At 42.0% G+C, this 14434-nt stretch overlaps 1 protein-coding gene across 4 annotated transcripts in view; it reads right to left on the bottom strand.

Moving 5' to 3' along the window:
• ZFAND3 (zinc finger AN1-type containing 3) overlaps positions 1-14434 on the bottom strand; it is a 342184-nt gene that overhangs the window by 327544 nt on the left and 206 nt on the right. For all 4 annotated transcript variants that reach the window (XM_017870149.1, XM_017870151.1, XM_017870150.1 and 1 more), the window contains exon 2: positions 14313-14434. In XM_017870149.1, the coding sequence (XP_017725638.1) occupies positions 14313-14383 (71 nt within the window). In that variant the 5' untranslated portion in view covers positions 14384-14434. The remainder of the gene's footprint in view (positions 1-14312) is intronic.

Genomic DNA, 14434 nt, shown 5'->3' with positions numbered 1-14434 from the left:
TTAAAAAATAAAGTTTTTTTTTTTTTTTTTTTTTTTTTTTTTGAGACGGTGTCTCACTCTGTCGCCCAGGCTGGAAGTACAGTGGCACGATCTCGGCTCACTGCAGCCTCTACCTCCCAGGTTCAAGTGATTCTCCTGCCTCAGCCTCCCAAGTAGCTGGGACCACACACATGCGCCACCACGCCCAGCTAATTTTTGTACTTTTTAGTAGAGACAAGGTTTCACTATGTTGGCCAGGCTGGTCTCTAACTCCTGACCTCAAAGTGCTAGGATTACAGGTGTGAGTCACCACACCCAGCTGTGAAGTCTATTTTTTTAATCTACTAAAGTACACACTTGAAATGTTTACAGTAAACTAAGTCATACTTCAATTAAAAAGTAGAAAAAATCTAAGAAGAAAAAAAATTTTAAGTAATCTGTGATGGTACAAGTTGGGATAGTGATTACCCTTGACAGAAGAAGGGAGTAGTTACCGGAAGAGGATAGGAAGAGGGATTCTTGGGGGCCGGAAATGCTATTTCTTGTTAGCTATTTCTGGTTACACAGGCATATTCACTTTGTAGAAAATTCATTTAGCTATACACTGAAGATTCACGTATTTTTCATTATTTATGTTATACTTCAGTAAAAAATTCACATTAAAAAAAAGATACAATGGTAGCATGCCTGTAGTCCCAGCTACTTGGGAGGCTGAGGTGGATTGCTTGAGCCCAGGAGTTCTGGGCAGTACTGCATTATGCTGATCAGATGTCCACACTAAATTCAGCATCAATATGGCTACCTCCCATGAACAAAGGACCACCAGGTTGCCAAAGGAGGAGTGAACTGGCCCAGGTTAGAAATGGAGCAGGTCAAAACTCCTGTGCTCATCAGTAGTGGGATCATGCCTGTCCCAATGTTTTGGGAGGCCAAGACGGGAGGATCACTTGATGCCAGAGGTTCAAAACCAGTTTGAGCAACATAGAGAGACACCCATCTCTACAAAAAAAAAAAAAAACAAAACTTTAAAGTTTGCCAGGTGTGGTGGCATGCACCTGTAGTCCTAGCTACTTCAGAGGCTCAGGCAGGAGGATCACTTAAGCCCAGGAGTTCGAGGTTGCAGTGAGCTATGATCCTGTCACTGCACTCTAGCCTCCTGGGCAACAGAGCGAGACCCTGTTGAGGGGAGAGGGGAAGGGAAGAAAAAAGAAAACAGAAAAGCAAAGCAAGAAACTGTCTTAAGCTGTCTATAATTCGCCAGAAAGTAAACTTAACCTGTCTAAAACAAATCATCTCTCTCACCACCCACTTATCATCTTCTAGTACAGATTCACTGAATCACTTCAACTTAAGAACTTCCGAAGTATAAACTTTCTCCTACTGAACAAAACAATGCGTACCACTGACAGAGGGCACTACTGGTCGCTTCTCCAATTTCACTTTGTATTTGGGAATAGATGAATTCACAAATGACCTTTCATATCTACAGTTTGTAAGTGAATGAACTTCTATACCCACCACAAGTGACTGACATCATCTTCCATCTGCAGTCCACGTCAGACCCTGCTGCTTCTCTTCTCCTTTACCACCACTCCCCACCATCCAATCTGTCGCTGCTCTTATATTTAAGCCCCCTCTTCATTCCCCACTGCCAGCCTACAATTATTCTCAGCACCCCGCTGCTGCATTCTTCAGGGTTACTTTATCTAGGGTCCACAGGCTCCCACGGTCCATGGGCTAACTGGTTTCCTTTGAAATCACGGGTGTTTTATTTTATGCATTATTCTCAGAAGGGGTCCACAGACTTCACCAGGTTGCCAAAGGGATCCACGGTTCAAAAAGATTTCATTGCTCTAACTGGTCTCTCTGCCTATACACTCCAATGCATCCTCCACATTAACTTTTTTGAAATATATTATAAATATCATCTGTTATCCATGCTTAAAATCTTTAAATGCTTCCCAGCTGCTTCCTGATCCTTAAGTTCAACAGTACAGCAATGAAGTATCTTCATACCTGGCCCCTGCTCATCTCCCTAGGTTTCTCTTGCCTCCTGCCATACCCTGCAGCTAACATACTGAGCTGTGTTTGCAATTCTCTTAATTCAGCACACTTCCCCATTCCTCTGTGCCTCTCTGTACAAGCTGTTCCCTCTGCCTAGAAATCCCCTCCTTACCATCTTCATGTGGTTAACTTCTGCTCATCTTTCATACCTAGCTCAAGCCCAACTCATGAGAAGCTCTCCTGGCCACCCTCAGTTCCCATGTAGATAAGCTGCCCATTAGTGTTCTTCTCACAATACTCAGTGATCTCCCAGAGCACTTTTCTAACAGTGTTTTGTCAGTTTATTGATCCACCTTCCCTTCTAGACTGTGAGCTTTCTTAGGCAGAAGCCAGACCAAGGTATCCCTTGCCTAGTATAGCTCAAGACACAAGATAGAGTGCTTAACACTTGCTGGAAAAAGGACTGGCTCTGGAAAATGGCCAAAGGTTGGTCAGAAACTTCACCAATTAATGAAGTGGCATCAGTCTGGAGATCACTATAAATGCAAACTGCCCATATAAGGCAAGATAGTTCTGTATTTACTAATCTGCCATCAACGCTCCTTCTTTCAAGTTGGGAAGCTGGCCTTTAATGAATGTAATTACCATGACCAGGCTCTGTGGCAAGGGCTTGACAGGCATCAGAGCTCACTAAATCTCAAAGCCAACTCTAAGATATTATTTTTTTAAAGATAAAGATACAGAGAGGTAAACTCACATCTTTGATTCCAATCCAGATCTTTGATTCCAAAACCCATGCCTAGCCACTTAGCTCAGTTGGTTTTCTGGAGATAAGAGATCAGTATGCCCTTCATCTTCGGAGTTTTGGAGGAGGTTGGAATAGACGAGAGAGGGGGCCCTTCATCAGCCTCTCAGCAAATAAGAAAAGATCCTATTCCCCAGGAAGTACTACTGCTACATTATTCAAGATCTAATATAACTTCCCCATATGTATTCACTGTAAAATGTTTTAAAAGAGAAGGGCTTGTATGAGTTGTTTTTCTAAGAACAGCAAGTTAAATAGACGATGGGCAAGACTGTTCAATGCCTCACCAGGCATGGGGGGGGAAAGGGGAGAAGAAAAATCATTCCCAAGCAATGGAATTAACAGGTTGTGGCAATTTCAATAAAAGAAAGGTAGGTCGAGTCTCCATGGCCTGCTGCAAAGAGAAACAATGCAGCATTTTTCTTTAACTGGCTAAGAAGGTACCTATGGTCTTAGCAGAAGAGCCCATGGGGTTCTAACATGATGGAACACCAATTTTGCTGAAAGCTGCTGCTATTTCCACTAAACTTTAGTTTGGAATCTGTATCTCAGCTGTCATCCTGTGATCATTAGCACTTTCCTGTAAGGTCCCAGGGGACTCACATACCACACTTCAAGAAAAGACAGAACATTTCATTAACCCTAACCACCACCTTTTCACATTAATTACTCTAGCCTTACAGATGAGACCACCTCTCACAGATTGACTAAACGATGGTGGCCACAAAGCTACTTCATTCCCAATTATAATCCCACCATTCTACTGTCTTCCATGTGTCCCCATCCTCATCCCCCTTGCCCCAGTCTTCGCCTCTGACCACCTTCTGTGTTCTTTCCCTTCTAACTCACCTCCAAATCTGTAGTCTTAAATAGATCTCTGTCCAACGACTTTACTGCACCGCAACTTTAAACACAAACCCAACAGTCTATTCTTCCTGTCCCTAACTCCAACCAAAAACACACACAATGTAAAATTCTAGTTTATTTAGAATGAAAACTACTCATGTAAATTTGGTGGCTTTCAACTATCAGATTACAATATATAATCCTAGAAAGTTTAAAACCAAGGGTAAGAAAATGCAGTCTGTAGGGACATACACTTCCAAAGATCAGGATTTTTGAGATTCCCCTAAAGAGATTCTACTATACAAGAGTGTAGTACTCCACACATTGTCACTCAAGATTTTATCTGTCATTTGCAAAGACTTTTTAAGTCAAAGCAACTGTTCCTTAATAGATCCTGCTCAATATTCCCTGAAGAAGATTAGCCTTACAAATAAAATGCATGGTTTAAGCACATATTCGAAGTGCTACAGCATGGATGGGGTTGGGGGAACAGGGTGAGCTAGTTAACAGTGACTGATCCACAGAAACAGGGAACTCAGGCCTCAGAGACGACATGAACATGTCCTCCCAAATCAATAAAAAAATTAAAAGTTCCTACGTGCAAATATTTTTGTGGGTCAATATACAAAAACATTCCTCCATTTATTTTACTTTTATTTTATTTTTTTGAGCCAGAGTCTCACTCTATTGCCCAGGAGTGCAGTGGTGCAATCCTGGCTCACTGTAACCTCCACCTCCTGATTCAAGTGATTCTCCTGCCTCAGCTTCCCGAGTAGCTAGGATTATAGGCGCAGGCCATTAAGCCCAGCTAATTTCTGTATTTTTAGTAGAGATGAGGTTTTACCATGTTGTCCAGGCTGGTCTCGAACTCCTGACCTCAGGTGATCTGCCCACCTCAGCCACCAAAGTGCTGGGATTATAGGCGTGAGCCACCAAGTCTGGCATCCTCCACCTTTTTTTTTTTTTAAGCAACAAAGTCTCATTATGTCACCCAGGCTGGAGTGCAGTGGCTATTTACAGGCTCAAATCCACTGCTAATCAGTCCACAGAACAGTTCTCCACTTGTAAAGGTAAGATAATACCTTTAAGTTATATTAAAAGGAAAAGGCAAACTAAACTGCACGCAGTAAAGTCAAACAATGTAAAGATTTTATATGTACGGGCAAAGTTTCACACATGAACACATAAAGACTTGAAAAACCTGGTTTTTTAGATTTCAGCAACAACTGAAGAAAACCAATAATACCATCCAGGCCAGGTGCGGTGGCTCACGCCTGTAATCCCAGCACTTTGGGAGGCAGAGGCAAGCAGATCATAAGGTCAGGAGATCGAGACCACCCTGACTAACACGGTGAAACCCCATCTCTACTAAAAATGCAAGAAATTAGTCAGACGTGGTGGCGCGTACCTGTAGTCCCAGCTACTAGGGAGGCTAAGGCAGGAAAATCGGCTTGAATCAGGGAGGTGGAGGTTGCAGTGAGCCAAGATCGCACCACTGCACTCCAGCCTGGGCAACAGAGTGAGACTCCATCTCAAAAAAAAAAAAGAAAAGAAAAGAGTAACACCATCCACGCCTCCCTAGGCACAGAAACCAAGAAATCATAAATCCAAAAACAATTCACATTGAAATCACCATACCTTCTCCTACCTCTGGTTTATTTTTTATTATTTATTGCTAGTTAATACTCTTATGACTAGTTTAAGAATAACTATACTATTCAATGTACTTTATGTATCTCATTCATAAATCTTTTCAGGAGATGATTTTGCCAGCCCATTTTTTCTGCCGAAAGCATCCTAGAAAGGGCTGCCTTTAAAAAATGATGATCTGAAATAGATAAAAGTTTTCAAAGCACAGAAATGACAGCAAAGTCCACCACCCACTCTGTGTTACCCAACTTCCTGCCTCCACTCTTCCAGTTAGGTACCATAAGCCACAGAAAATTTTTTTTACTTTCCTGTAAAAAATAAATGAATAAAATCAAGTGCCTGGACAAAGAAGCTGACCAGGGGAAGAGTATTTGTGATATTCTTGAATGGTCAGAATGCTTCCCCTTCCAGGAAGTGTGGCTATAATTGTGATTATTTTATGCAAATGCACTTCAACTTATCAGTGTGTAAGAGTCCAAGAAGCAGATAAGACATCAACAGCTGTTACTCCACACCACTCCACTTCAGCAGAAATAAATGAAAAAAGACACTCCCAAAAAGGTCCTAAGTACATCACCAGCCTCACTCTACCAGGTAGTTACTAAAGCTTCAATAAAGCTAACTAGAGCTTATTCACACCTGGAAACAGAATGCTCTGGTGTGGCTTGGCCCTCCTCTTCCATCCAAGGCCAGAGTGGTAGCAAGCAGCATCAAAGACCTCTCCTAGGACATTGTTCTACCCTAATAAACTCGAACTTGCCTATGATATGGGACATCTGGTACAGCTAAATGAACAGATGTAGTTAGCTAGTACATCATCCCTCCTTGAGTTAATAGCTGTAGTCACTTCAGGTACCCGGCACTGTTAGCAGCTCTGTCCCTCAGCCTCATGGATGACATGCATTTTCATTCACCTATGCCATTCTATTAGACTGGTGCATCACAGATCAGTTTGGTTTTGCCCATTACTGCTGGAAATTCCAATACACCCCACCTTTCTCTATATATAGTAACCTGAATTTACCAGAAAATCCAATCCACTTATCCCTAATCACATATAAAAAGCCGCCATGAGATTTACATTTGTGAAAACAAATATTTTTCCTCCACAAAAGTCATAAAAGCTAACTAGAGCCTATCTACAACCTATCAACTTTCTAAAAGGTGAGTAGCTTCAAAATTCTTTGAACCAAAAGAAAATGATTGTTAGACCAACACCTCCCTGTATAAGCCATGCAGGCTGCCAGTTTAACAGTGCTAAAAGAGCTAAAATGGCTGACTCAAAAGTAACACTTCAAAAAAGGTTCAAATTACAGACTACATTTTAATTCCCATTACTGAAATTTTAATTCCCATTCCTAACCAAAGGAGCACTTCCCAGTACTCTGGATTAACAATAGCATTGCTTCTCCCAGTGGAAATAAACTATGTTATGGCTGGAAAGAAAATTAGAGCTAAATTAGCTAAGTGCCTCATGTTCAGAATGTAAGGAAAAAAGGGATCTAGAGAGCCCACAAGAAAACAGGCTGTCCAACATAACTTTCTTGAAGGATGAAAATGTTCTATATCTGTGTTCCTCAATAGGGTAATCACTAGTTACTGAGCTAGTGAGTACTTAAAAGTAGCTACAGTGACTGAGGAACTAAATTTTTTAACTTTAATCTGAATTTAAACTGCTACTTATAGCTAATGGCTACCATATTGGGCAGTGCCATTCTAGAATACAGTTTTAGATTCTGACTAGTAGACACCTTTTTTTTTTTTTTGAGACAGAGTCTTACTCTGTTGCCCAGACTGGAGTACAGTGGCACGATCTCAGCTCACTACAACCTCCACCTCCTGGATTCAAGCGATTCTCCTGCCTCAGCCTCCCAAGCAGCTGAGACTACAGGTGCGTGCCACCACGCTCAGTTAATTTTTTTATTTTTGGTACAGACAGGGTTTCACCATGTTGTTCAGTCTGGTCTCAAACTCCTGACCTCAAGTGATCCTCCCGCCTCGGCCTGGCAAAGTGCTGGGATTACAGCCATGAGCCACAGCACCCGGCCAAGACACTTTAAACAAAATTCCTCAACCTCCTTTTCTGCATATGACACAGGAAATGTCTTATGTTTAAATATCTCACTCAGCAATGTAATCTTGTTACACAGGGACCCAGTCCAGAGCAGGATCACTGTTCCTCCCAAACCCTAGAAAAACTGAGTAACATCAGTGTCATCCCCACAGTTGGAATGAAGGCCCTCTTTTGAAAACCACTCTGACACAAAGTCCCACGAAATCCAAAAAACCAGAATCTGAACGATTTTGCAAGCATTGCATTGCAAGTGCTGGGTCAAGACCAATCACTTCCTTCAAGTAGTTTTGCTAAGATATCGACCTTAACCTTTCTTCAAAAACAGAAAAGAATTGCTTTTATTCTTTTTTTTTTTTGCAGGGGAAGGAACTTTGATAGGCTCTGCTTCCAGCCTCAGCCACAAAGTCATGCAGCCCTGCTAGTCCCAGGCCTGCGTGAAAAAGAAAATAAGAATATTTAACCTCAATTTTGATCTATGATTATTGCAGGAATTCAAAATATTACATCACTTTGCATGGATAGAACCTCCCTATGACCTAATAAAAAATCCAAATGATATTAGTTCTCACTGTCTAAGTATTCTGTTCTAAATAAATAATCTTTTATATACTATTTTGGTTTCTTTTAAGGACTTCATTCTTTTCAAACGATTCTTAGTTCTCTGATTTTTAGAGCAAGGAAAGGTTGATTTGTGAAAACTAATGTTAATTTTGATCCCATTAAGGACTATAAAGAGATTCTCAGTCAAAACTGTTCAGTATGATTTAAAGTTTAGAATTCTCTTCCATTTTGGAAGGGAGGGGAAGAGTGGGAGATGGAAAATGGAGAAGAGAAGATGATAAAACCAAAAGAGCCATATGCTAACTGGACCTAACTCTAAAAAGCTATTGCCTCAAACCAACAGAAAAATGACTATGTTTGTTTAAATTAAAAAAGAAAAAAAAATTATTTCCCTGTGTTCCATCACATCAAAGGGACAAATTTCCTATTTTCTGAATCCCCCAAATGTAATCAGGAAAATAGGGCAAGTAGATAAATGAACTGACAATGAATACTTAACTTAAATCATGTTTTATCTTCAGAGGCACACAATACTCAAAGATGCAAAGTAAAACTCCACAAGCAAGCTTTTTTGTTTTTTAAGAGAATGCTTAAGGGGGTTTTATAATCAAGGGATAAGTAGTGACATCAATGGAATGAACATTCTACTGATTAGTGATTCATACTGTGTTCACATGATCTTGAACGCCCAGGTTAAGCTGGCTGAAGTGTGGCAACATGTTACAATTGTGAGACTGAGACTGAAGAGGCAAAATGAATGTGAAGTCCACACACTGTGAGGAGCCAAGCACACTAGCTAGATAATTTAGACAGTGACAGAGTTGATGTTCTACAGCAGTTCACTAAGGTTAGGCTCAAAGGGAAAAAATATATGTATTGATTCTAAACTAGTCAGTATCTTATGATTGCCAAAAATAAGGTGGAATAAAACAAATCCTGTTAATGTTTTCAATCAACTTTCTACTAGTAGCGATTTCAGAAATGAAATTTATTTTAGGAGATTACCCCTATCCTTATCTCTACCCATCCCTATCTTAAAGTACATCTCATATCCAGCCAATATAGTCTGTAGGCAAAATGCTTCAACAGACATGATTATAAAAATGAAATAGTAACAAAATCTATTTCCCTAAAGAAAATGAACCCATGTGATATGTTTGTCATGACTTGCTAGAAGAGCTTCTTTTTTAAAATCAAAACAATGAATAGTTTACCTAATAAGCCCCATATTTAACTATTGCATTATTTCCTAAATACCAGACTGAATGCTTACGTCTACTACACTTTAAGCTTATTTACAAAATAGTCATTCCCAAGGTTTCCGTATGTCATTATGAGATTATCTCCAATTATAAAAGCAAAATATCAATAGTAATTATATTTCTGTACTTAAATAAAATTAGAAAACACTTCCGTCTTCCATCCTAATTACCCTGTTATCCTATAATACACATACTATATTCTTATACTTATTTTTCCTCCTATCTTTTCTGTAATAGTCTAGATCTGCGTATTTGTGAGGAATCTACATGCCTCAGCACTTTTTAAATGTCTAAATAATTTAAAATGCAGCTTCAACAAATACCAGTTATATCTGCACAGTTTAAGTGTTTTCATGTATCTGCATATTTCAACTAAAGAAAATGTACTAATTGACTATTTCATTTCAGATACGACAATTATCAACAAATACGTTTTTTGCCTGAGTACTGAATGCCTAAAATGAGCCAAGAAAATGTTCATATTTCACTGAAAGTTTTAAGTCCATGTCTCAGGGAAAAATTTGTTTTAATCCTAAAAATATGATGTTAATATATATACTGGCTACAAGTGGTGGCTCACGCCTGTAATCCCAGCACTTTGGGAGGCCGAGGGGGGCAGATCACCTGAGGTCGGGAGTTCGAGAACAGCCTCCTCCAACTCTACTAAAAACAAAATTAGCTGGGTGTGGTGGCACATGCCTGTAATCCCAGCTACTCGGGAGGCTGAAGCAGTAGAATCACTTGAATTCGGGAGGCAGAGGTTGCGGTGAGCCGAGATCGCGCCATTGCACTCCAGCCTGGGCAACGAGAGTGAAACTCCCTCTCAAAAAAACAAAACAAAAAAATATATATATGTAATATAAACAACTTGCAACGTTATTATCAACTTCATTATCAACTGGTTAATATTCAATAATTTCCATGGTAGCAAAGTTTCCCAGTGGAGATGGTCTCTATAAAATAACTTAATTACCTGTACACAATTACACAATACAAGCCAAGAGGGAGAGAACTGGAAACCAACTGTTACAAGCACTAATGCATTTGAATTGTACACTCCTCTTGGCATTCTTTAACTGCATTTTCACAAGAGAATGCAGTTAAAGCTCTCCTATTCAACCAAGCCCTACTGATTAGTGTCCTGACTGGACAATGCTGGGCAGCAAATCCTGCAGCCTGAGTCACTGGAAAGAGCAGCAATCCTCAAGGAACTGCTGTTAGTCTGCCGGTGCCAGAACATTCTGCTGAGAGGCTCCTCAGCAAAGGGCTGGGTGTGGGCCCTGGCTAGCTGACTTTAGACCTAGAGCTTCCAAGGAGTGCAATGCTACACAAAATTTTTTAGAACATATTCACCTTTATTTTCATGAAGGGAAAAGGCAAAAGATACCTCCTGAATGGCTCTCTATTCTCCCCAGCCATTACACTGGCTCATGCCACAACCATGGCAAATCTGGACTTGGCAACATTCCACGAAAACACATACATCACATTCATACAGACACACAGAATCATACCCACACCCCCAGGGTACTCTCAAGGACAACCAATAATCTTTCACATTAAAGATATACATCACTCCCTGATCAAAGTTCTTGAGTAGCTCCTCACTGCACTCAGGATAAAAGTCCAAAGTCCTCAGCATTACCTATGAGGGCCCTGTATCACCAATTCCTCTCAATCCCCCAGCCTTATCTCTAGATTGTGATCCCTCTTCACCATCTACCAACAGACCCAACAAACCTGTTCCTCAAATGCGTAGTGCTCTCACTCACATCCCGGCCTTCACCTATGTTAGTCCCACTGCCTGAAAGGAATATTTGTTTCCATACTCTCCTTCTACCCTTCCTGCGGGTCTAGGCAAAAGTGTCACTTTCTCCAGGCTACCTTCCTCTACCTCCGCCCCAGCTAGGGTAGGTGCCCCTCCCATACAGCACCTGTAAAATGTATTGCAACTGTCAGTTTACTTCCCTGTGCCCCCTGACCCAGAGTATGGGGCCAGCACCTCCTTGCCCACCATTATATCACAGGCATTCAAATATTTGTTAAATATATTCTAAGTTTACTCAGTGAACATAATATGAATGTGGTCCATGCAGTAAGGGAAACGTTCAAAGTCGGTTATGATACGATGGAAACAAGGCAGCAATTTTGTTATGCTTTGGTATAAAATACAAACTACATAATTGTATACAAAAGTCCTTAGGAAAGGTTAAAACATTGCACCAAAAAGAACACTTTTCACCATAAAAATATTAGTTTTGTGGTCACTACTCCTGCTAGGTAAATTGCAGTTCATAAAAAGTATCAGAGAGAAAGGATCTAAAAAGAAGCCCTGGTTGCTTACAGGTCAAGTACAACATTAGCGTAACTTTTCCTATCTACTGCCACCAAACTCTCTGGGCATTATCAGAACCCTACCAGCTAAAGGTAAAAGGCTGGCTGGACGTGGTGGCTCATGCCTGTTATAAACAAAAGACCTCTGAAACTTTCTACATTACCCTATCACAGAAAAATGATTTACTATTTATTATTTACAGTCACTCATTATTTACAATCATATCGTTTACTGATTTACTTTTTCAAGACACGGTTTCACTCTGTCACCCAGGCTGGAAAGCAAGTGACGCAATCATGGTTCACTGTAGCCTCAAATTCCTGGGCTCAAGTGATCCTCCTGCCTCAGCCTCTCAAGTAGGTTGGTCCACAGGTATGCACAAACACACCCGGATAATTTAAAACTCTTTTAGAGACAACATCTTGCTGTTGCTCAGGTTGGTCTCAAACTCCTGGGCTCAAGTGATCCTCCTACTTTGTCCTTTCGTTTGGCCTACAGTCATTAATAATGATAATCATCATCATTATTTAAAATGTGTAAAATTGGCCGGGTGAAGTGACTCACACCTGTAATCCCAGCACTTTGGGAGTCCAAGGCAGGCAGATCACCTGAGGTAAGGAGTTTGAGACCACCTTAGCCAAGATGGCGAAATTTCATCTCTCCTAAAAAATACAAAAATTAGCTGGGCATGGTGGTGTGCACCTGTAGTACCAGCTACTTGGGAGATTGAGGCAGGAGAATTGCTTGAACCCGGGAGGTGCAGGCTGCAGTGAACCAAGATCACGCCATTGCACTCCAGCCTGGGCAACAGAGCAGGACTCCGTCTCAAAAATAAATAAATAAATGTAAAAGGCTATTCCATTTTCTTAATCTCTTTTTTTCCTTTTTGTGGAGAACGGGGTCTCGCTGTATTACCCAGGCAGGTCTCGAACTCCTGGGCTCAAGCTATCCTCCCGCCCCTGCCTCCCTGAGAGCTGGGATTACAGGCGTGAGCCACCGCGCCCGGCCATTTTCTTAATCTCTAAGCCTTGATGTAAGTCTTTCAATAAAGATTCCATTCATGATAATAGTCCGAAGGACATAAACACGTTGCCAGGAGAGAGACCTGATACATCCTGAGCATTAGCTGCCACTCGCAGCAACTTTCTTCAGGACACATGTCTTATAATAAGTTACAATCTGAGGCTTGTGACACAAGATTTTTCCAGGGCAGCAGACTGATGTCATAAACATGATGGTACTAAACACTCTAAAGAGCTCACCAGCTCCACCCTACACTTCCTGTGTGAAGGGGCAAATTATCCACCCTAAGCCTCAGTTTCCCCATTTAATAATGAGATAATGGTTCCTACCCGCAAGATTGTTGTGGGAATTAGACAGTCCATGAAAGCACTTCACAGGCAAACCAATTATTTTCAAATAAAAATGAAGGGAAGAATAGAAATATTTTCACATTTTTAGGACTTTACATATGCTATAACTTCTTTTGACTAATATCCTTCCACAGGGAAATTTTCGAGAAAGTCAGAAAAATGAGAAAATGAAAATCCACTTCTTTGTCATAACCTTGAGATACAACAGCTTCCACAGAAGTCCACATTAAGATCCACTTTCTAATCTTTCTCTGCACTCCCAAAATTACCCTTAATTTCTGTTAACCATTCCTACAATATGGGAGATAGCAAAGGGAAACTACTTCCATACTTCTTCCCAAGATGTCCTCACCAGAAACAATCTTCCTTCCTGCCTCTGTGTCTCCAAATATACTGAATCTTTCAAAAAATAAAACTAAAACAAAACGATAAAAGATAAAAAGGACTCAAATCACAAAAGCCGGCCTTTAAAGTCTCCAGCTTTCTTACTGCAGAACTACAGTCATGTGGTACGATGGAGGCACCTGTTAGGTGGCAATCCACGAAGCTTAAAGTGTTACCACGAGAATTTAAACTGTAACGGGGGGAGGAAGAGGGAGCTGATTTCCCACCTCACTTTTTTTTCCGCCCTAACACATGATGGCCAAACAATATACGCTATCCACTGTGAACATTTTATCATTTTACTTAAATTGAGAAAGAGGGGAATTTGAGAACCAATTGAGGAAACTGGATCTCATATTCCCCAATCCAGGCTGACTTCAGGTTTTGTGTGGTTTTCTTCTTCCTTTTTGACAAGGGAATTTTACAAATCTCCTGAAACGTGTTTTACATAAAGGTGAGACCTCTAACAGTCTTATAACTTTACCCCAGCCTAGTTCTGGCCTCGGTTTTTACAAACGGGTGACGTGAGAATAGCTTCCTAAAAGCAAATGGGGCACTGGGATATAATCTAGGAAGTGATGATGCAAGTCTCCGGAGGACGGGGAGGAGGGGAGGTGAAAAAGTCAGAGGAAATACCCTCCTAATGCCTGGGCACCAACTCAAGCCCCGGGAGGGAGGAAGGGCTGGCTTCCACACGCCCAGGAAAGGGGCACCCCTGCTCCTCCTGGAGCGGTCAACGCCGCCCCCTCATCCCTCTCCGCCGCCCTGCCCCCCTCACCCGTGGCCCGGGAGGCCCCCGTGGGCCCGAGCTTCAGGCTGGCGGGTCCCAAAGGGTGGTAACGCACCCCCGGAAGGGCCTTCTCTGCCCACCCCAGCTCCCCACCCGGCATCCCTCCCCGGAACGCGACCCCCACCCCCTCCCCGTAGGCCCGGACTGGGCCCAGCCTCCAGGGTTCCGGCATGCCAGGCCCCGAGGCCTGCCCAGGCAGCCCTGGCGTCCGCGCCCCCGGCCCCCGCCCCCACCCGGCCGGGCACTTACCCCCAGAAGCCGCAGGGACAGCGAGGCGGCAGGCTGGGCGCTTTGCTGCGCTCGCTCCCAGCGTCTCCCATGGTGCTCGGCGGCGGCGGAGCTCGGCGGCGGCAGCGGTGGCGGCGGCTGGG

The sequence above is a fragment of the Rhinopithecus bieti genome, unplaced genomic scaffold, assembly GCF_001698545.2.
Source record: "Rhinopithecus bieti isolate Rb0 unplaced genomic scaffold, ASM169854v2 scaffold_4553, whole genome shotgun sequence".
Classification (NCBI taxonomy): domain Eukaryota; kingdom Metazoa; phylum Chordata; class Mammalia; order Primates; family Cercopithecidae; genus Rhinopithecus; species Rhinopithecus bieti.
This window is presented reverse-complemented; position numbering and strand designations above follow the sequence as displayed.